We start from the raw sequence: 24,115 nt of genomic DNA on the forward strand, positions 1-24,115 counted from the left end.
GTTCTCTCATTAAAAGATTCCCTAACACTAGCCTTATACTGGTTTGTGTTTTCTTTTCATTTTGATCCCCCACTAAATACCAAGAAGGCAGCTACTAGAAGGAAGAACTCTCTAAGAAATGTTCTAAATATAGAAAATTTTCTAGTTTGAAAGAATTGCTATCTGCTCCTGGTGAGTGGGATCACTGTTAGTATATTTATTTTAATAGTGACTCAATCCAAGAAGCCTCTTTACAAAAGGACTCAGCGACAACTTTCCAGGCTTAGAATAAGTCTCTACCATGGACACAAGAGATGTTTCTGGAGAGGGTATGGACAATGAGGCCTCCATGATCCAAAGTTTACTCCTGAAAGGAGTCTAAGAAAACAAAGACCTTTAAGCAACATCCCATGAACAGGTGTGCCAGGATACCCCTGAGGAGCTCCAGGCTCCTATCACCTGGCTTTTGTCCCCAGTGAAACTTGCTGCTGTATTGTATTTGGTGCCTGTCACCAGATGGCCCAGGGACGTGGGGAAGGGCTGAGACCCCGCCTCGTGATGGGAAGAGGAAAGGCCACTGAGCAGAAGGGTGTGTGGGATGAAGACAAGGCTGGGGCATTTGGAACATGCAGTCTGCCATAGTCAGTCTCTGAACATCCCCTAGAAAGGACTCTTTGTAAAAGTCATCTTGCTTCACCATGACAGGCTCGCTCAGCCTGCTGTCCACACCATCCTGGGAGTTCAGCCCAAGACTCTGAGAACATGTGCAGGTGCCGATGGGACAGAAAGTGGGTAGATCTGACTGATGTGTGAACAATTCAGCAGATATTAGAAGCTTCTGTAATTTACAAGCCATTAATATTTATTTAAAAATTGGAAAATCACAAATCATCTTTCATAAAACTATTTTGAGGAGCACTTGGGTGGCCCAGTCGGTTGAGAAATAGACTCTTGATTTTGGCTCGGGTCATGGTTTCAAGTTCATGAGATTGAGTCTCATGTCAGGCTGTGCACTGACAGTGTGGGGCCTGCTTGGGATTGTCTCTCTTCCTCTTTCTCTGAGTTTTCCACTGCTTGTCCTTTCTGTTTTTCAAAATAAATAAATAAATAAATAAACAAACTTAAAAATCCTATTTCTAAGAGAAGCTTATAGATGTGAAATAAATAAAGCAGAAAACAAATTTTGACTCCTCCCTAAGTCTTGCATGTATCATAAAGTAATTACCAGTGTTTCCTACATTCCATAGACCTTTATAATTTCTATCAAAGCAAATTGCAAGGGAAACAAATGATTCAGAAATTAGAAAGTGGAATTTGGACAAGTGTGTGTGTACTTACAACACTTGGTTCTTTTAGGAGCAAAGGACTCAGAAGAGTGAAGAAATCTCCATTCCAACAGCGCATATATTTCAATCATTATCACTAAAGCTTAGTTAGAGATCACACACTATTCAAGTCCTTCTTTTTTGTTCCAACATTTTATGGTGGAAGAAAACATTAATGGTAGTTAGGCCACGTTTGTGGGTTTCTCTAAAGAAATTAAAATCCTAAACTGTCAGCTCACAGAGCCCAACGAGGGGCTCAATCCCTCGAACCATGAGATCATGACCTCGGTTGAAATCAAGAGTTGGACACTCTCCAATGGAGCCACCCAGGCACCCCTGCAGTTGTTTCACTTTTAAAAAGTAAAATTTCATACATTTTTAAAAGAAACTTGAAAATTCAAAAGTTACTACACTAGTCACTCATACAAAAGTATTTACAGCAGTAATGAGTGAAGTGGTAACATTCACAGTGAAAAATGTCACACAATCAAATCACAACTTGGTTTTTAAATGATTCAAGTGTTTCACCCCACACAGCAGGGTGTGGTAGGCTTGAAAATAAAATCCATTTTGTGGATAATTTGTTGCCAGTCAAGGTCTTCTTTATACCATCATCTCACACAATAGGAAAGATGGCCATGGTGGCGATTCCACAGTGCTTGTCCCGGTCCTTGGCCATGAGTATGTAGCCGTGTTTGCCCCAATTTGCACCCCAGCTGAAAAAAATGGGTTTTTTCATTTATTACAGAGGAAGAAACACATTTCTCTTATGGACAATAACACCTGATACTCAGCAGTGCCCCAGAGGCCAGGACAGATTCAGGATGAATCAAGAGAGAGGCCATCCTTGTTCATGGTTGAGTTCCAATCCAGCAGAGAAATCTATCCCCAAAACTTTCACAAAACTGCAAAATGAGAGACAGGAAAAGGAAAGTCTTGGGTCAGATGTGTTTCAGATGCAGTACTACTCAAACTATAGCAGGACCCTTTCAAGTTTGAAACAGTAGCTTAACGTCAACAAATGAATATGTCTCTGTTCCCGCTAAGTAGGGCAAACACTTCTGGGGTCTCAGAAGTGGGCTCAACGGTTTGATGATCTGTATCCAAACACTGATGCCAAAAGGATTTCCTTTTCAATTCCAAAGAGTAATATTTTTGGCTTGTTATACCTGTTGTTGACAATCCAATATTTTTTGTTATTCGATTCTTCTCCTTCAAAGCATAGCCAACCACCAGAACACCGTGATTCAGGCGTTTATTGCTGCACTTTGGATCATAATAAATGCCTGGAAAAGTAAATTTCAATTCCAAGGTGGGACATCAAAGCAACATGATAACATCTAACAATAACCAAGTCACCGCAGTAAAGGAGGCATCTCAAAATTCAGGTGGAATATAAATCCAATAAGATCTAGAAATCAGTTCTTTTTGTTTAGCAAGGCTGGGGATTTAGGCTCTCATGCACATCATCACACACACATCATCACAATCTCTTTTGTAAAGAACAGTCAAGAGGCATAGAAGAACATTCGCTGAAACTTTGTCATTCTATTCTACCATGTCAGCATTGGGAAGCAGCAGAAAAACACACAATCACTTGAGCCAAGGGGTTCTTTCCAGTGTCCATTTCACTAGTAAAACTCTTTGGAAATCTTCCAGGTCTAACAGGTGGGAAGAACTAAAGTAGTTAAACTATACCAATCAAATTATGTAGCCATTTGAATATATTTATGAAGTGCTTGAAAGCAGGGTAATTTGGGTGAAGTCATGTCAACATGCTGAACAACAGGCACAAAATCACATGTGCTGAAGGAACAACTACGTGAAATCCATACCCTCCTGATCTGTACACAGCAAAGGGTCTATCTTGCCTTATATGATGGTGGTTCCCCATTTGTCCTGCCTACTTTTCTACGTAGACACATGCTGACCTTTTTTATAGAACTGGAAGGAATTCAGGCTTGCATCTACAGCAGCAGGGACAGGCCCCACAGTTGCCACTGTGGTCATTAGGCCATCTTCCTTGTTTACAACACTCCAGAAGGCAGTCACGTTGGCAACAGAATTCTCAGGCTTGTATTTGCAGGATTCGTTCTTTCAAAGGTAAAGGGGGAGAGGCTTGATCACTACCATCCACCTCCAGGGGAACAGGAGTGCAAGACTGTTTAGCTGAATGATTTCCAAGTCAAGTTTGCTATAAAGCATCTCAGGACATAAAAGGGGATTGATTGTTTTGAAGTTGAAAAATTAGCAGTGTCTACCCAATGAGACACTCTTTGGGTCTACTCGTTCATAAAGTTTTCACTCTGGAGACCTGTACTGTATATAAGATGGTGTTCGTGTCACTGTGTAACATAGTTGTAGGAACAGCTATATGGTAATGAGGTGATCAGAGAGCTGTGCTAGGCTAATACATTTTAATGGCATTTCTGACCATTTGCAAGTATAGAGTCTACAATCACATACAAGAATTCTAAATACAGGATCTGTGTCTACTGAATATGCTCAACTTTGATAAAAGATAAGGAACTCCACTTACCTGTGCATGATATGGATAGGATTCCTCTGAGTCCAGTCCCCCATTGTCCTTAACATAATGGAAGGCTTTATCCATTAGGCCACCATGGCAGCCCTTATTGCTATGAGTCCAAGAGCAGTCCGCCAGGTTCTGCTCACTCAGTGAAACAAGTTTGCCAGTTTTCTGAAACATCGGTCCTTCTAGGGCACCAGTTGCACTAAAAGCCCTACAACAATGACAGTCACCCTGAAAACAAAATGCAAACGCTCTTGGCATGCAAAATAAATTGCAAGACTTTGACAACATCCCATAAATCTTAAAATTCTTTTAAAACATAACAAACTGCATATTGTGCCTCAATTTCCAAAGCAACAACACTGATTCCTTTTGGCTTTACTCTTGAGAGGGATCTGCTGAATATTGTCCCACTTGATCCTTCACGGAAGTCACATAGCCTTTCTCTCTCCAGTCCACAGATGAAGGGATCTCAGCAAAGACAGGTGCTTGGAACACTTTCCCCTTTTTGTGTTTCTGGATTTTAAGGTCATTCAACACCTGCTTGAATTCTTCACTGGTCTTCAAGGAAAAGGAAACAGAGTGTTGGCAAGCATGAGATGATTTGGAAAAGCACTTAGAGGAAGCCTGAAATGTTCAGCAATCTGTGCCACACTCACCATGTCGCCAAAACCATTCATTGCCATCATGAAATTGTGTTTCCCTTGGCTGTGTTCCCGATTGTGCTGTTCAATCATTTGCATATTCCTCTCCCACACTGCTCTCTTCTGTCCTTCTTCATCCTGGAGATAAATATTTAACTTATCATCTATATTCCTATTTAAATCCTAGGAATGACCTGGGATGCCTGAGTGGCTCAGTCAGTTAAGCATTCAACTTGGGCTCAGGACATGATCTCGTGGTTCCGGGGTTCGAGCCCAGTGTCAGGCTCTGTGCTGACAGCTCAGAGCCTGGAGCCTGTTTAGGTTTCTATGTCTTCCTCTCTCTCTGTTCCTCTCCTGCTCAATATCTGTCTCTCTTTCTCTAAAAAATAAATACATGTTAAAAAAATAAAAATAAAAAAACCTAAAGACCTACACCTAGTGGATGTGCTTACAGAGAGGAGGATATCCCACACCCAGGGATGGCCTGAGGCTTCTGGGAACTGTTCTCCAGCAACCACACAGCAGGACATATGCCCATGTTGTGCAAAGTCCCAGTGCCCTGCTTACTGACTTGGTAAGAGCGGCCTCAAGAAGCTACTCCTTGCTGTGAACTCCTACCAGCATTGAATGTTCTTTCAGGGGTCCCCCTGGAAAGTTTAAATGTTACCAACCATGCTATATAGTTTCCCGTGTGTTGCCTTCCACTGGGACCATTGTTCATCTAAGCTCTGATTGACTTGTGGAGCAGCTGACGCTATTCCCAGGCAAAAGGTAGCCAGGAAGAAGGCAGGATGCATGTTTGAAAACCTAGGAAAGGAAAAGAATGAGTGTCTGATTAGATCAAACCACCTAAAAAGCCATTCTTCCTTCTGAGATGTTAGAGCCACTGAAGTAGAGCAAAAAGATTGAATTTATCCTCCTGAGTGTTTACATGGGCTGTGGAGGAAGGCTGAGGATGTGCGATGTGCAGTGCTCCCACTCCCTGCCCTGTGACCTGCCTCCTGCTTCCAGAACATGTAAATGGCAGTGCAGGGAGTGAGGAGTCCTGAGTCCTGGTGTGTGGGGGCAAGCTGCCATGTCTGGAGGGGTCAGGTCCTGGAAAAGTGCCTCCTGGGAGCCCCAAACCCCGGATCCCCAAAGCAGCTGTCCCCAGTGTTTTCAGAGGTGGCCCACCCTTCATGCCCGTTCTGGGGATCTCACCTGTGGCAGATGTAGTTGTGCAGTTTCAGTCACAGCTTTAGGTCAGGGGATGTCCAGGAGGCCTGGCAATGGTTGGGAGGCTGTTCATTTAAGGTCTGAGATTGACCCTACCAGCCTTGTGCCCCACCTGCCTGCACTGCAATTGGCTGATCCATCCTGTGGGAGGGGCCTCTGTGCCCTGGAATTCTGGGCTGCTGGGGCATGTGATGCCTGGGTCCCTAATTATCCCAGGGGAATTTGTGCCTGCTTCAGTGGCCCCAGGGGGAGGTAAGGTGGAGGACCAGAGACAGCCCTTTGGAGGGGGAGAGTCCAGAATCTCCCTGGGACCTACATCAACTAATTATCATGCGCTTATCCGTTGGAAGGTGGTTCATGAAAAGAAACTCATAGGAAGCCCCAGGTGGGTTTTCAGCATCACCCTGCCTGTCCTTTAGTCCTAGCTTTTTTGGTGAAAATCTCCTGGAAGGATGAGAACAGGATAATCTAGTCTAGTGGTTCCTGCTTATCCTGATCAAAGGTGGGGCAGGTAAAGGATGCAGAGCCCACAGGGAGAGGTGTTATCACTGTGTCAGGTTGGGATGCCCCTGGGTATGGAAGAATCTGGAGAGGGCCGGCAGTCCCCCAAACAGGGTATGCACTGGGCAAGGCTCAAGTCATTTCAGGGAAGGGGGCAGATGGGAGGGGTGTCCAGGGAAAGTGTCTTATTTTGTAATGCTCCCTTCCTGCCTCCCCCAAGTAGGGATTGTTCTTCCCTCTCAAGGCTTTCTCAAAACCAACAGAAAAGAGTTATTTACAGAATAATATGGTTTAATAAAAGGAGGACTGCCAGATTGTGGAAACAGCTTTTCCTCCCCAGTCTTTGTGTTACGGATTATTATGGTCCTCACTATCTGACGTGCTTTTCTTCAGATTTAATTTAAAATGTTTCAGAAAGACATTTATCTCAAGCAAAAAATTATTTATCAGGAGTCTATGATTTTCCCCTCTAACGACTGGTTATGCTCTCCTTATAAACAGGATTCCATATGTCTAAACAGTGAGTGGTTGACGACCTCCTTTCCCAGACCTACTACATGCCTGAGACACCCAAGTGATCTTCCTCACATGTTGTTTCCAGCACTCTGTACTCTGGGAGCGCAGTGGTCAGAGGGATTCTGTACAGGGGTTTGGAGTCAGGGCTGGGCCTGCATGGCCATTATACAGTTCTCTTGGTGTGGGTCCCCGGTAGGTTCCCCAATGTACTCAGCCTCAGTTTCTTCAGTGAGGACATGGGGCAATAAGTAGATTTTCCTCAGAGGACTCTTGTGAAGATTAAATGAGATAATACACGTCAGGCATGAGCATAGAGTAGGGCTAATTTAATACTGCTTCCTTGTGAGGTCACAAAAAAATCCTTCCAAAAGCCTTGCTTCATTCAGAAAATATTTATTTGAGAATTTGATACATAGGCAATACCTACCGATTTCTTTACTTCCTGTGAACCAGGTTACCAGATTAGTGAAATGAACCATAAATAAGTAAGCCTATACGCTAAAAAAGCCAAGCTACATCTGGTTAACATTCTTAAGTTGTACTCCCAAACTGATAAATGAGGCATACATGTCCTAACTATACCCACAGAACCTAAAATACATATTGTCTCACGTTTGACCCATTATGCTAGAGGTAATATCACATTTTAAATGTTTTATTTTGCATGGTGTGAAGTCATAGCAAATGGTTTCTGACTAATTGTCCGTGACTGTTGGACTACTTAGTCCTTCACAGTGTTATCCCTGGGCTCATCCTTTTATCCCATTCTGAAGGAGGTCAAAAAGTAAAGGATATTACAAAAAGAAAAAAAGAATCCTGAGGGGATAAAAGCTGTTGGTTCCTTCTTCTATCTTACCTTCTGTTCCATCTTCAATTCCAACATTAGTCTGGGGCAGAGAATTTAGTGCCTCTAACTCTGCAGGTAAAAAGATGAACAGAATCTAAAACATCTTCAATTATTGTGCACAGAACTAGTCTCTCTTAACAAGGTCTCCTTCTCTTCCCTGTTTCCTGATGGGTGGTGTGCATAGAAGTTTCTCTGTAAAGGAAGTATGGTTCTTGCTGGAGTTTAGTGCAGGCAGCAAGTAGTAACCACTACATCCTACATTCTCACGTTTTTCTGCCAAGTTTCCTAATATTCCAGCCTGGTTAGGCATTGTCTATACCCCTAGGGACAATAGGTGACAGGTCAACCACCTTGTAACAGACATTTCCAGCTTCTCAGCTTACTTAGTAAGTTTCTCTTAAAGCACAGCTGGATTCAATCAGAAGCTTAGTAGGTGTGGGGCGAACCTCTGTGAGTGATGTCATCACCCCCAATGTGATGACGCCCATCCACTCTGATTCTGGCTATTGGCTTCACTCTCCGACTTCTTATACTCCTCTTGACATTACAGACTTATCTATTTCTAAGGATGGCATTCTCAGAAAAAAAGAAAGGATCTTGTTCAATAGCATAGACAGTCTTGGAATTGTTCCATTTGCTCTAATGAGCCTGCTGCAGGTGCTAATTTTAAATACATGTCTGTGGCTTGTAGATGAAGGAAGAGATGTTGGGCTTGGTCCTGGAGATAGGTTTGGTCAGTGACACCTGAAACACTCTCAAGAAGGAGGAGGTGATTGAAAAGGGGTTAAAAAAAAGTGCAATTGCTGGGTCATAACATAATAGAATGTTTCCTTTCATAAGAAACTGGTTGGGTGTTGGGGACGTGGAGACAGGAAGACAAAAGGTATAAGCTTCCAGTTATGAGATAAATAAGTTCTTGGCATGTAATGTCCAGTGTCGTGACTATGGTGAACAGTGCTGTATCGTATATTTGAAAGTTGCTAAGAGAGCAAAACTTAAAGATCTCATCACAGGGGATCCTGGTGGCTCAGTTGGTTAAGCCTCTGACTCTTGATTTTGGCTCAGGCTATGATCTCACAGTTCGTTAATTCGAGCCCTGCATCGGGCTCTGCGCTGACACTCGGAGCCTGCCTGAGATTCTCTGTCTCCTCTCTCTCTGCCTCTCCCCATCTCTCTCTCTGTCTCTCTCTAAATAAATGAACTTTTTTTTTTGAGACAGAGAGACAGAGCATGTGCAGGGGAGGGGAAGAGAGAGAGGGAGACACAGAATCGAAAGCAGGCTCCAGGCTCTGAGCTGTCAGCACAGAGCTCGATGCGGGGCTTGAACTCAGAAACTGTGAGATCATGACCTGAGCTGAAGACAGACGCTTAACCGACTGAGCCACCCAGGCACCCCTAAATAAATGAACTTTAAAAAAAAGTTCTCATCACAAGGAAAAATAATTATAACTTTGGAGGTGATGGATGTTAATTAAAGTTATTGTGGGGATGATTTTGCAAGTTATACACATACCAAATCTTTATGCTGCACACTTTAATACAATGTTATATCTCAGTTATATGTCAATAAAACTGAGAAAAGCAGAAAATGCTAAACCATATTCTAGAATAGCTATACCATGTTGCATTCCTTCCCGCAATGGCTGAGTGGTCCAGTTTCTCCACATCCTCACCAGCATTAAGTGTTATCACTCTTTGTATTTTACCCAATCTAATAGGTGTGTAAAGATGATCATCCTGGCTTAAACTGGCATTCCTCTAATGGCTGATAGTGGTGAACACTTTCTCCTGTGCTCATTGGCCTTCTGCATATCTTCCTTGGCGGAGATAAGATGTTTCCATCACTCTTACCTCATGCACATAGTGCACAGATGTATGGAGCTCATTCAGCGTCAAACAAAAGGGCTGCTGTCGTTGCCTATGTTCTTTCTGTCCAGGGTCATCCACAGGCACCTGCGTGAAAATGGCTCCTTGATCCTGTCTGCAGATGAGTACTGGGTGTTCAGCAGTGTCATCCGATAGAGGAGTGCAGCAGAGTGTCTACTTTCTCTTAACACAATCTTGGTCATGACCCTCATGGCTACATTGACGAGCTTCTCAGACCCAGTGTGGACTGTGGTTGTTCCTGCTGCAGGGAGGCTGTCTCTGCAGCTCTGCGGTTCTGGGCTCTTCGTGGCATTTAGCGAGAGGAGGCATTGACGTTGCTCGGAAATGCATAAGGGTTGTATTAAAACATAGCCCTTCTGCTATACTAGCAAGTCACTTTGCTTTATTTGAAGCAACAGGAAAGCTCTAAAGGCTTCATGCCAAGGTTTTACAAAATGTTTTGTGAAAAATGCACCACGAGCATGGAGATAGTAGATTGCTGTTCCAACAAACTCCAGTTTTCCGATTCCACTGTCAGGGGCTTCGTTTACAGTTTATTTATTTACTTATGGCTGCTTGTATAAAACCATCACCCTCACAGCTTCACTGGGTGATATCAGCACACATTAGTCACATTCTCTAATAACACGAGTCTCTTTCACGACTTAGCTGTGGTCACGACTTGAGGTGGTGAGAGGCTAGTAAGATCGTTGTTTCCTCCCAGTTCTAAGCTCCACAGCCGCAGCCCAGATCACCTCTGTCTGTGAGGCCAGAGCCTTTTTTCAGGGCTGGTCATGTCAGCAGGACGAGAATGCCCCAAATCCCTGTTGTGGCTAAGTACAGCTGTGCCGCCTGACACACCAAAAGCATGCCTGAAAACAACAGTCGCTCACTGGTTCTCTCAGGTCCGTGCCTTGGCCGAAGGTTTTCTGATCCAGGCTGGGTCAGTGGGCTCTGCTCCGTGCATCTCGCATCCTCCTGGTCTCCATGTGGCAATGGCAGAAATAGGAGAGAGTGAGTGGAACACCCGGCTTCTTAGGGCCTGGGCTCAGAACTGGCACACTGTCCCTTCCATGTAATTCCATTGGGCAAAGCAAGTCACACAGACAGACCCAACCGCATCTGAGCAGAAAGGTCCACCCTGTTGAGGGAATGAATATTTCTGAATAAGAATCCACCTGGCCGCTGGGATCCGGGAGCACGTGTCCCCATAGCAGGGTGGAGGAGTATGGCATTTTTATGCTCCAGTCTCAGAAGACTGTTCTGTTTCTGGGACAGTTATCAGATTCCACCGGGTTCAAGAAGAGGGGACATTAGAGGACCTGGGCGACTCAGTCGGTTAAGTGTCTGATGTCGACTCAGGTCATGATCTCACAGTCTGTGAGTTCGAACCCTGTGTCGGGCTCTGTGCTACCAGCTCAGAGCCTGGGGCCTGCTTCAGATTCTGTGTCTGCCTCTCTCTGCCACTTCCCCACTCATTCTCTGTCTTTCTCTGTCTCTCTCTTTCTGCATCTGAAAAATAAACATTAAAAAAATTTTTTTAAAGGAGAGGAACATAGACCTCATCATTCAATGCAAGGTGTGACAAGGTCATTTGGTAAAAAGACCACATGCAGTTGGAGATATTGATATGGATATCCCTGGAAAATGCTATCTGCAAAACAAAACAAAACAAAACAAAACAAAACAAAACAAAACAAAACAACAAACCCACAACAGTGTTTCAAAGAGACAAGCCCTGTCTTGGCACTCTGTGCTTTGTGTGCTGCAGCACACTCTCAGAATCCTGAGTGGCGGTGGGTACCATTTCGTACGCAGAAGAAATTATTTCCTCCAAAGGGAATGAGCTCGTTTCCAGAGTGTAAGTTTCTACCTGGACACTGAGATCTGTCGTGGCTTTAAAAGGGACTACATTTCTTTCTGGGAGCCCTGACTTGCCAGCGAACACATGTGGTGGGCAGTGCTTATAACATGGGGCTCCTACAGATCACTGCAAGATCACCCAAAGCCCATGGCTGCTTTCCCAGGCAGGTGAGGGGGCAAAGTGAGAAGAGTGTGCAGATTCTGGTGTAGGCCGCCAGCTTCCCAGGGTGTGACCTTGGGCTCCCCTAGCTTCTCTTGGTTCCAGTTTTCTTATTTTGTGAACCAGGAAGGCAAAGCTTGTTCTGAGGGGTAAGCTGGGCTCATGCACATGAAACACTGGAATTGGCTCTGGGAAAGCTCTCCACACATACGGACTCATATAAAGATGGTGGTGGCTGATAGGCACTGGGATGGAGACACAGCAGAGAACTACTGGGCATTTGCCATAGACTAAAGGCTTATGCCTCCACCAATTCATGTATGGACACCCTAATGCCCAAGGTGAAGGCATTAGGAGGTGGGGTGTTTGGGAGGTGATTGGAGCCCACAGGACTGGGATTAGTGCCCTTACAAAGATGGTCCCAGGGAGCTCCTTAACCTTTTTCTGCCCTGTGAGGACACAGTCAAAAGATGGCCACCTATGAAGAGGAAATAGCCCTTTGTCAGATTGTGGATTTGCTGGTGCCTTGATCTTGGGCTTCCAGCCTCCAGAACTGTGAGAAATAAACTTTCTGTTGTGTACAAGCCCCCTGTGTATGTTGCTCTGTCATAGCAGCCGGGACAGACTAAGACAACGTTTATGCATGGCAAAGAGCTGAGTCCTGATTTCCACACGTTGACGCAAGTCTCTGTAGGGCTGGGTGGACAGATAACATTTCTATTCTAGGTTTCTTTTAAGGAAACTGGGTTTCCTGTTTTGCCTGAGAAGTGAAGATAATTGCTCTTCTCCACCGGACAGGGTAGAATAGAAGGTATTTGAAGTGATTCTGGATACCAAATATTTATTTGGAGTAGCAGAGAAATTACTGGAAGATGAAAATACTTTCTACAATGTCTGAAGCTTCTTTCTATGTCATTTATTGCCTAAGTAAAGAAAAGCTAAACTCTATGATTTCCTTTTTTTATGTATATCAGATAACATTTTATATACTACTTCCTTTCACTCAAAGTATAGCAATTCATCCTTTTATGTCAGTACATGTAGATCTATGTGGTTGTTTTCATGGCTGTATGGAATTCTACCACAGGGACATATCTATAGAGGGACATTTGGTCTGTCTTTGGATTGTTTTTAATTTTTTCCTATGAAAAGTATTGTATGATTATCTTTGTACATTTGTGTAGATATTCCTCTAGATTATTTGGAAACTTAACACATCCATTAGTATGGCCATCAAAAGTTTTGTAGATATTTTCAAATACCCTACAAAAAACTAAGCCAACTTATAGTCACTCAGTGTTTGAGAATTGACCCCCCCCCCCACACACACACCCATCTTAGCCCCACTGGATATATCAGTTGAGAATTTACATATTCAAATTGTTATGGGGAGCTCTCTATGGTAGATATCAATTCTTTATGATAGTATTTGCTTTTGTCTTTAGTATTAGGAAATACTTTAGTATTGTCTGCAATAATCTATAGGGGTAATCATATAAATAGAATCATGTGACATTTCAGTTTTTTTCCGTGGGTAGCCATGTACAAATCAGTTTAAGTAAATAGAAAAAAATTTTCCCTTTCTTCTGCCTTATCTCTCTTTTATTATATATACAGGTTTAATGAAGACCAATTCTTTTTTTTTAATATAATTTATTGTCAAGTTGGCTAACATACAGTGTATATGGTGTGCTCTTGGTTTTGGAGGTAGATTCCTGTGATTCATTGCTTAAAACATCCAGTGCTCATCCCAACAAGTGCCCTCCTCAATGCCCATCACCCATTTCCCCCTTCCCCAGCCCCACTGTCAACCTTCAGTTTGTTCTCTGTATTTAAGAGTCTCTTATGGTTTGCCTGCCTCTCTGTTTGAAACTATTTTTTCCCCTTCCCTTCCCCCATGGTCTTCTGTTAAGTTTCTCAAGTTTCACGTATGAGTGAAAACATGTGATATCGGTCTTTCTCTGACTGACTTATTTCACTTAGCATAATACTCTCCAGTTCCATCCACATTGTTGCAAATGGCAGGATTTCATTCTTCCTCATTGCCAAGTAGTATTCCATTGTATATATAAACCACATCTTCTTTATCCATTCATCAGTTGGTAATTTGGCTATTGTTGAAAGCGCTGCTATAATCATTGGGATACATGTGCCGCTATGTATCAGCACTCCTGTATCCTTTGGATAAATTCCTAGTAGTGCTACTGCTGGATCATAGGGTGGTTCTATTTTTAATTTTTTGAGGAAGCTCCACACTGTTTTTCAGAATGACTGCACCAGTTTCCATTCCCACCAACAGTTCAAGAGGGTTCCCATTTCTCCACACCCTCACCAGCATCTGTTGTTTCCTGAGTTGTTGATTTTAGCCACTCTGACAGTGTGAGGTCGTATCTCTGTGTGGCTTTGATTTGTATTTCCCTGATGATGAGTGACATTTAACATTTTTTCATGTGTCTGTTGGCCATCTAGATGTTTTGGTTGTAAAAGTGTCTGTTCATGTCTTCTGCCCATTTCTTCACTGGATTATTTATTTTTCAGGTGTTGAGTTTGGTAAGTTCTTTATAGATTTTGGATAGTAACCCTTTATCTGACATGTCATTTGCAAATATCTTCTCCCATTCTGTCAGTTGCCTTTTAGTGTTGTTGATTGTTTCCTTTGCAATGCAGAAGCTTTTTATTTTCATTTTTGTATTTATTTCCTTTGCCTCTGGAGACGTAGAGCAAGAAATTGCTGTGGCTGAGGCCAAGAGGTTGTTGCTTATTTTCTAAGGTTTTGATGGTTTCCTGTCTTGCATTTAGGTCTTTCATCCATTTTGAGTTTATTTTTGTGTATGGTGTAAGAAAGTAATGAAGACAAACTCTTAAAGTCTCTCAAGAAAATAGTAGCTGGGATCATTCTTCCAGATATCCCAAACACATGATATAATTGGTTTTTTGTTTTACTCCCCCAGTGATGTCTCCACAAATCAGATTGTCAGCAGTAACTCCACATCTGCAGACCGCAATGAGAGTCACATGAAGACTGTCATCACCATGGGCCTGTCAAACAGGTTCTGTAACCTTCCCAGATGCTAGATATGGAGCCTACAGTAAAGGAGGAGACTGGGAGCTGTCAGCTGGGTCATCAAGTCGCCAGAGGATAGCATGGTGGCAGCACAGGATGACATGGTCCCCAGAGCCAGTTTCTCTGCAGCTTTGTAACATCATAAGTAAGTATCTGCTACCCCTGTGGAGTATGAGATTTTTGAGGTCATGTAGTTCTGACCTGAAATATGTGCCCCGCGTAGGAGTGCTGCTTGGACTATGAGGAAAGGTGGTAAAAAAAAGGAAAGCTGGTAAAGGCTATGTACGCAAACAAGATCAGGGCAAAATAACATTGGGTCCTGAAGACTTGAGACCAGATTTGTTCTGTGTATTCTATGCCTTGTAGACAAATCCTGAGACCTAAAATCCTCTAGGGCAGGGCTTCTTAAAATGATGTGCATTGATATCTTGGGTTCATGGATAGACTTCAGGCAGCCTTTATTAATCAGGGTTCTCCAGAGAAACAGAACCACAAGATGTATATGTACAGAATGAGATTTATGACAAGGAATTTTTCCACATGCTCAGGAAGGCTGAGAATTCCCAAGATCTACAGCCAACAAGCCAGAAACACAAAAGATCCCAAGGTGTAGTTCAGTCCAACTGGGAAGACCTGACTACCAGGTGTCAGACCCAGAGAGGCAATGGTCCAAATTCCACTCAAAATGCTGGCAGGCTCCAGGCCCAAGATGAGCCAGTGTTTCACTTCCAGTCCAAGGTCAGGAAAAGACAATGTCCCAGCTAGAAGTCAGGTAGCAAGAGGAGTTCCCCATTACTCAGGAGAGGGTCAGTTGGTTTTTTTAACCTATGTAGGCCTTCAACTGATTGGAAGAGGGTTGCCCAAATTAGGGAGGACAGTCTGCCTTACTTAGTATACCAATTCCAATGTTATTCTCATTCCAAGTCACCCTCACAAACACACTGAGAATGTTTGAACAGATGTTCAAATATTTTCTGACCTAGTCAAGTTGACACATAAATTTAACTCTCACAATTGAAGTCCTTGTCCACTTGACATACTCACACATCTTCTCAAACCATACTTCATCTCCACACAAAGACAATGACAAGGTCATAATTCTTCCTAAAATGATCCAACTAAGCTGTTACAACCAAAAATGCACTAATGCCTTTTCCCACAGAGGAAATAAGATTTTAAAAAATTTTTTTTAAGTTTATTCATTGTTGAGAGAGAGAGAGACAGAGCATGAGCAGGGGATGGGCAGAGAGAGAGAGAGAGAGAGAATCCAAAGCAGGCTCCAGGCTCCAAGCTGCAGCCCAGAGCCTGACGTGGGGCTCAAACTGCAAGATCATGACCTGAGCTGAAGTTGGACACTTAACTGACTGAGCTACCCAGGTGCCCCAGAGGAAATAAGGTTCCTGGGTCATATTTACTCTTGTCCTTGATACCCCCAAACTAAAATACTGTGATGTAAAATAAACAATACCTAAATGTTATGACGCAAAGTCAGCACATCTTATGTGACATGATAAAGAAATAAGAGAGGGAAAAAGACAAAGATATTTTATGCACATACATACACATACGTATTCATGACAAAATAGGAAGGAAACGTTCATGGTAATGACAACCCTCATTCTGGAAGTGGCCACATGGTACTACATATCTAGTATTTATAACTACTTTCTTCCACTGGCTCTGTGAATACTGAAGATGGACCATTCTGCATTCCCTTGACCCTCAGCAAGCACCTGAGCTGGTCATGATTCTTTACCTGGTACAGGACCCCAACCTTCAACCTGGAAATGTCTTAGGCCATAACTAGCCTGCTAGATTGCATTGCTGTAATTTTCTCTTGACTTTAATCACAGAGAAACCTAAGGTATCTCTTGTACTCCAGACATACTCTCCTTTACCTCCATTGTGGAGTAGCAGTGCAATTTTTCCTTGGTAGTGAGGATTATTCACCTCAGGTTGTACTATAGTTCCCTCCTTTGCCTGTTTATTCAAAGGTGTGAAGAACCTAAGCGGTTAGGCATCAGTCTTAACTTTCAGTTCAGTGGAATCATTATGTATGTTCAGGCAGAAGCATTTCTCCCTCTGGAACTAAGAAACCTAGGGCAGTAGAGAATAAGGAGATAAGAACAGGTAGCATAAATTTTACTAGTGGATCACTAGGGGTAATAGTGAGAGCTGTCAGTCCCATATCCACCTCTTGATTCTTGGACCTTGGAAGTCTGGCTATTGGAGAAATAGCACCATATGGATGCTGATTCAGACCACATGCAGCCTGCTAGAGAGCCTTGTCTCAGTCCTGCAAGATATTGTCATGCAGTTTGTGCTGTAACTGAGTCTTCAAAAGGCCGTCATACTATTCTATCAAGCCAGCTGTTTTGGATGTTAGGAAACATGAGAATACCAGGGAATTCCATGAGCATGGGACCATTGCTTTAGTTCACTGGCTGTCAAGTGAGGTCCTTGAACATGGTAATGCTGTGTGGGATACCATAATTATATTGAATGGGTGGTAGTTTTGGCAAAAACATTGTATAAAGTGAAGGCAAATCTATATCCGACTATCTATTGCAGGAAGAACAAATGCTGCCTCTTCCATGATGAAAGGGTCCAATGTAATCAACCTGCCACCAGGTAGCTGGCTGATCACCCTGGAGAACGGTGTCATATCTGAGACTCAGTGTTGGTCTTTGCTGCCAGCAGATTGGGCACTCAGCAGTGGCCATTGCCAGCTTGCCCTTGTGAAAGAAGCCTGTGTTGCTGAGCCCATGCATAATCTCCATCCCTGCTACCATGGCCACTTTGTCCATGAGTCCATTGGGCGATGGCAGGGGTGGCTGTGGAAAGAGGCTGACTAGTATTCACAGAACGGGTCACCCTACCCATTTGATTATTACAAGTCTCCTCTGCTGAGTTCACCCTTTAGTGAGCATTCACACAGGACACAAATATCTTCACACTTTATACCCATTAAGAAAGGTTTGTTCACACACCTTCCTCCCAAATTTCCTTGGAACCACTTATCCAATCATGGTCTTTCCGAGTCTTTAGTCAACCTGCCAAATAATGGGACACAGCTCATAAATCAGAATATAATTCCATGTTTGCTTCCAAGCAAAGTGAACCACCAGGTCTATAACTGGAAGTTCTGCCCCTGGGTAAACTATCTCTTCCCCACTGTCTTTTACAGAGGTCTCAGATAAGACTATAGTGCCACAGCTGTGCACTGTCAAGTGAACCCTACCCATTGTGCAGAACCACCTGTAAACCTGGCCTGAATCTTATCTGTTAATAGAGAACTCCCAGTGAGGCCATAGATGCAGGCTGGGCAAAAGAAGGCAAGGGTGGGGGCCATGGACATTCAGCTGCTCTCTAAAGTCAATTACTCATGTCTTCAGGGCCCACTTGGGCCTAACTGTGCATATAGCACTTCCATCTGATGAAGGGTGTTGATGTGCATGTCCAACTTTATGGCTTTCTTCATCAGATAACATCCATGCTTGCTGGGCAGCCCAGGTCACACTGTAAACTGATGTCCCATGGTTAAATATTCAGACTCTACTAAGGCTTAGCAGCAGGCTAAGACCTCTTTCTCAAAAGGAGACTATGGATTTCTTCCAAAATCCTCAGTGTCTGTGCTCTGGTTCACCTGCAGGGGCCTGTTTAAGAGTCCAAAGAGCACCTCTATCTGCTACTGACTTCAAGCACCATTGAATGTGACCCAAGTGGCAGAACAGCCACATAGTTATTGTACCTGCTACAGAGCTTTCTCTTGTTTCTGAACCTCACTCAAAACCAGCAGTGTGTTTGGTTACTCAGTAAATAGACATGACATGACATCCACAGGAGGAATAGGTTTTTTCCAAAATCAAAGATGCCAAAACCCAAAGGAAGCCTTGTAACTCTTTCTTGGGGTTGGCCAGGGGAAGGAGGCCAGATGTAATAAGGTATCCTTCTCCTTTAAGAGATCTCTCCACCAGGCCCACATCATTGGACACCTAGAAATTTCACAGAAATAGAAGGCCCTTATATTTTTGTGTGATTTATTTCTCACCCTCTAAAACAAAAAATTTCCAATCAGCATATGTCATCAATGCAATAGACCACTGTCTTTGCTAGAGCAAAGAGGGGAAATAGGGATAGGTCCTCTCTTTGTCTGCTCAGATGCCATAACAAAATACCATAGACTGGGCAGCTTAAAGGACAGAAATTTATTTCTCCCAGTTCTGATGGCTGGAAGTTCAAGATCAAGGTGATGGTTGCTTAGGTTTCTGGTGAAAGATCCCTTCCTGTCTTGCACATGGCCACCTTTGTGTTCTGTCTTAAAATGGCCATTCCTTGGTAATGTGTTTGGAGAGAGACAGAAAGAGACAGAGATCAGTATTTCTATATCTTCTTATAGTGCCACCAATTTTATTAAATTAGGACCCCACTCTTACGACCTCATTTAACATTAATTAATTCTTAAAAGCTCTATATCCAAATATAGTCACACTGAGGGTTAGACCTTGAACACCGCTGTTGAAAGTGAGGACTAACATTAGTTTTCTGCAGGAGAAATAGTGTTAGCCATGTTTTTCAGACTTATATTTTACCCAGGAAATTTCCCCTGTGAGGCGAGAATTAGTTTTCTCCCGATGAAAAATGTTTTGTTCATGTTTTCTTCTTAATTTAGTATTCCTGGCTTTAGAACAAGAAAAGTGGTCTGATTTAGCATGTAAAATATTTAGCATTCAAAATATTTAACATGTAAAAATTTTTAAATATTTTTAAAAAAAATGTTGGAATCCTGCAAAAGTCTCAACACAAAGAGTTTCTGGAGTGAAATGAGGAATTCACACTTGTGCACCAGGGTACCACAGAGCTGGCTGGGGCCACAGGCAACTCTGATCTTTCAATAAACTACAAACAAAACAATGATCTGCCATTCCACCATTATGCCTCCATTCCTTAAGTGTGGACGTGAGATAGTGTTCATTCATTTAACAAGTATTTATTAAGGAACTACATGAACGTGATGATCGATCGGTAGGAAAAGGCAGACAATAATCAAATGAATATGTAGTCATTCAGGCTGCTGATTTTGAAATTGAGTATTTCTAGTTTCAAGTCTTGATTCTACTTCTTACTAGTCATGTATAACCTTGGGCAAGTCCTTTCACCTCGCAGAGCCTCCATTTTCATCAGTAAAAGGGGATTAAAAATGCCTGTGTCTACTGGTATCGTAAGGATGATAGAGGATACATTATATAGTGGTCAATATACAATCCCTAGCATGTATCTACTACTATTATTCTTAATGATGTTCTGGAATTTATTAGGGCCCTTAAACCATCAAAACACTTTCATTGCGGACATGTTTTAGATATATCACTGAAGATTATAGAATTATCTGACAACACAGAGAAATAACAGAACATGTGACAAAGCCTTGAGGTTTGAGGAGGGCAGAGCACCTTGTCATAGGACCAGCAGAGATGGACAGAGGATTAGCAACACAAGGCCACAAACACTCACCTGGGGCCATTCCAACACGCTGCCTCAGGTGTGCTCTGTGCTCGAGGTTGGATGGAGAGTGAAGGACTAAAGTGCCCTTCGAGTCTCTCAGTCAAACTGGCTTCCATCATCAAAGCTTTCTGCCTTGCATTTCCCTGCTTGTTGAGCCCCCAAATGTGCATGACACACTGAAATAGGTCACCTGTGGGCAGATTTTTGGGTAAAATGCAATGCTGAGTCCAGGCTGCGCTTTGGTGAACTTTGCTCATCAGTGATCCATCTGGGAAGCTGGTGTTCCTCCCCCCCTTTTCTTGCATGTTGTCAGAAAAATGAAAAACAAGTGAAAATGACTTTGTAGGCTTCCGGTAGAGTCAGTCTACAATGGTCCAGGCAAACTGGACTTGCCAGCAGACATGAGTGAAGGATTACCTTAAAATTTCAGTCTCTATGTCCTGGACGTATCCATAATCTAATGGAAATGCAGTGGTTTGCTATAAAAATGAAGAGTACATGAATGTTTCATTACCAAGTGGAACGATCAACCAAACCTGTCACCTGGCTCATGAGCAACAATGTCACACATTCCTTATGTCATGTCCCTGGGGGGAGGGGGCAGTAATGCAAGGTTGCCCTGGTTTGTCTCCTTGCATTACAACCTTCATGAACAAACTGGCAGTGGCTGTTGTGAAGGATTCTCAGAGGGACCTTGGCCCTTGTCCTTCCAGAGTTTTTCTTTCTCTCTCTCTTTCTTTCTTTCTTTCTTTCTTTCTTTCTTTCTTTCTTTCTTTCTTTCTTTCTTTCTCTCTTTTTAAGTTAGAAGACTAATAAAACAAGCAATCATTATGAAGACTTTATAAAGTAGAGATAAGCGAAATGGAAAAGACATGCATCCAAAATCCAGACTACTTTCCTGTGGCCTCTTGAAGCCAGTGGACAACTGAATATAGTCACAAACACTCTCCTTTGGATGATGGTCTTTTCACCATAATAACTCCTATTGCATTGAAGAGATGAATGAACTGAAGCTTGGAGAGGGTTGGCACCTTCCTCAGCTGGTGAGCAGGGAGCCAGGGTTTGATCTCAGGAGCTGTAACTCCAGACAAGGCAGCACACAGGGCTGTACCAGACCCGCGATTGAAGGCTGGCCATCAGTAAAGATCATTAAAGACAATTGCACAGTACAATAGCTAGTGTTTTATGCTGCAGTCCTGGGGACAGCAACCAAGGCACCACAGTCCTCCCTGGGGCCCCACATCATTACCCCTGGCACAGTCCCTAACCCTCTGTCACTGTGTCCATTCAACATTTCTGGAAAGTGCCTCCTGTGTCTGTGACTTGCACTGCCTCATGGGGAGATCTTCCCTTCTCCCCCCGGGAACCACAACTCTCTTCTCCTAGCAGAAGACCTCCCACTCCTGAGTTCTTTCTTCTAGAGCAGGTCCTGGGTGCCATTGTCAGGGCTGAGGGGAGACTGTATCAGATGCTGAGAGGGGTCCTGTAGCCACCTGCAGACCTGTGTCATGTGTGTCACAGGGTAGTGGTACTGTCTGAAATGTCAGTGTTCTTTTCCCATTTGCGTTCCATTTCTAGGGACTGGTCCTCTCTATGGCTAGGGACATCCTTGTCTCATGGAAAATGAGGATTTCAACAGCAGGAATGCAAAGAGGAAAAGAGTCACTTTTCAGCACTTGACGTCTCATTTAGAATTCCTGAGTCCAAGGGCTCTGAAAGCCAAGCTTTGAAGACAAAACAACAAACAAACAAACGAACAAACAAAACCAAAAGATTTCCTAATTGCAGGGAGAGAGACTACCTCCTATAAGGTCGCTGTCATCAAGGAATGAAGTGTCCATTGCTTAGTTGAATGAGACAAGAGGGAGAGGGGCAGGGCACAAGGCCACAGAAGTACAAGGTGTAAAGAAAAGATAGATGTCATTGTGTCAAAATGGGAATTACCCCCCACAAACAAAGTTAAAAGACAGTCTACAGCACAGGAGAAAATGTTTGTAATACGCAACACAAAGGGCACATCAGGATCATACCTATTAAGGAGGAAAAGATAAATCACCTCAGAGAGATAAACTAAGGGTATAAGATTACAGTTTGTGGGGAGAAAATACAAATAGTAGATGAAGCCATGGGAGACAGTGAGCCTCCCTGAGGATCAGGAAATGAGAAGAACATGGCCCATCCGTTCTCACTTAGCAGATGCACAATAAACAGCAGTGACTGATCTTTTCAGATGTCCTCAGGTGTTGGGACACGGCCCTCTTCTGCCTGCTGGAGAGACAGATCACAGGACGGCCACAGGACGGCAATGTGGCAGCTCTGTGGACATTGAGCAGTTTAGATAAGCAGGCCCTCTGACTTGCGGGGTCAGCAGGGAAACCTAGATGAGCCTTTCTAAAGTTACATATTGTCTGTAAGAGCAAAAAGATGGGAAGGATCGAAGTGTCCAGCAGTAGGGAGATGGTTGACTGTGGAAAGCTCTTCAGTGGTTTGAGAAAGTTGGGAATTACTTAGAAACCCACTCAGCTTTTATGAGCTTGGAAATCAATCCCTTACCTGGTTTTATACAAAGGCATTCTTCACATCACAATAGAGAAATTGAGGAAGAAATAAATATATTGGCTCCATGCTGAGGCCTTTTGCTTCCACCTAACCTGATGACAATTAACACTGTCTTTACTCTCTGTATTCACTTCCTGTAATGAAACTAACTACCTTCTATCATTATTATTATTATTTGCAAAGAAGGGAAAAGACATGAGAAAAATATGGAGGAAAGTAGGAGATGGTGTGTGGGTCTATAAGATGGGTCCGTGTATCAGTCTGAGGTCCCCAGAGAAACAGAACAGAGTTTAAGCCCTCCACCCCATCTAAACACACACACACACACACACACACACACACACACACACACACACACACACTGTGTCACAGTCTAGACGCAGCATTTCTTCTTCCGCAGAAACCTCAGTTTTGCTCCTAAGACATGCAACTATTCGGTGAGGCTGCAGGGGTACTGGACACGTTCCCCCAAAGTAAGCGACTGTGGCATATTGGTTGTTTTGAGCTGCAGGCACTTGAGAAGCAGCAGGTGCAGGAAGGACTCTCTGACATCCCCTTTCCAGAAGCAGGTCATAAAATTTCCCTGAGAAAGGTGCTCTGCCATGAGAAAAGATCCAGCAAGAGAGCATCCTGACCAACGGAGGCTGGGAGTCAACACCTAACACATCTATACAAACACAATTCCTAAATAATCCTGTTCTTCCACTAGTTTCGTCCCCTGCCCTACAAAGTATCTCCTTGTCACTTCCCCAAAACTTAACTACGCTTTGCCTTGTCATTTCTTTACAAATTATCAAGACTTCCTCTAAAGGTATAGAAGCTTCCAGCTGTGGTCACTCCTTGGGGTATTTAATCCGATTGTGAAGGCCCCCATGTCAATATAAAAATTTAATACAACTTGGATGCTTCCTCTGATGAATTTGCCTTATGTCAGTTTAATCTCACGTTAGACCAGAGATCTTAAGAGCACAGGAAAACATTTTTCAGCCATGTGTGCTCAGGTGTGTGTTCTGCGTCCTGGCTGGGAACTCGTTCCCCAAGCCCCAGTCTCCTCCACCTGACTTATGTGGATTCCTGTTGCAAAGGGGAACTGTTCTAATGTTGCTGCCCCATGATTTGCACAGTAGAGGCTCAGTGAGCACTTGAATCAGAGGAATCCAAGCAGTCTGGGCAATAATCCAACAGGTGCTCTGCTGTGATGTTACTAGAAAGGTCAGGCTTGGTGCCAACAATCACCTGTACAGGAGGAGATCCTGCCCCAGCCACACAGGGCTTGGGTTGAATGCAGGTGAAATGTGGGCCCCACGGCCCCGTCCTCCAGGCACCTTATAGCAGTCTACACAGCACACAAGCATTTGCAAGGTCAGACAGGAAATATGCTACTGCAGGGAAGATGCCCAGCCCTCTGCACCCCTGTTTGTTCAGAGCTCATGATCTAGACAGGTGGGGCAGGCACAGGGTCCCTGCAAGCTGGTGACACTCACAGGACTGCACCAGGCAGCTGGACCCCAGGGGTCAGCACTGCCCTTCTGAGCCCA

At 43.5% G+C, this 24,115-nt stretch overlaps 2 protein-coding genes across 2 annotated transcripts in view; both read right to left on the reverse strand.

Annotated features, from left to right (window-relative positions):
* The window catches only part of LOC106971464 (procathepsin L-like), a 298,037-nt gene that overhangs the window by 255,981 nt on the left and 17,941 nt on the right, over positions 1–24,115 (reverse strand). The gene's annotated exons all lie outside the window — the stretch shown is intronic.
* Positions 1,186–5,278, reverse strand: LOC113596116 (procathepsin L-like). The gene is given in 8 exon segments (XM_027048126.2): positions 1,186–2,020; positions 2,474–2,522; positions 2,525–2,590; positions 3,236–3,398; positions 3,844–4,068; positions 4,252–4,398; positions 4,497–4,619; positions 5,153–5,278. Coding segments are annotated over 8 exon segments (999 nt in total). The 3' UTR covers positions 1,186–1,920.

The sequence above is a fragment of the Acinonyx jubatus genome, chromosome D4, assembly GCF_027475565.1.
Source record: "Acinonyx jubatus isolate Ajub_Pintada_27869175 chromosome D4, VMU_Ajub_asm_v1.0, whole genome shotgun sequence".
NCBI classification, from domain to species: domain Eukaryota; kingdom Metazoa; phylum Chordata; class Mammalia; order Carnivora; family Felidae; genus Acinonyx; species Acinonyx jubatus.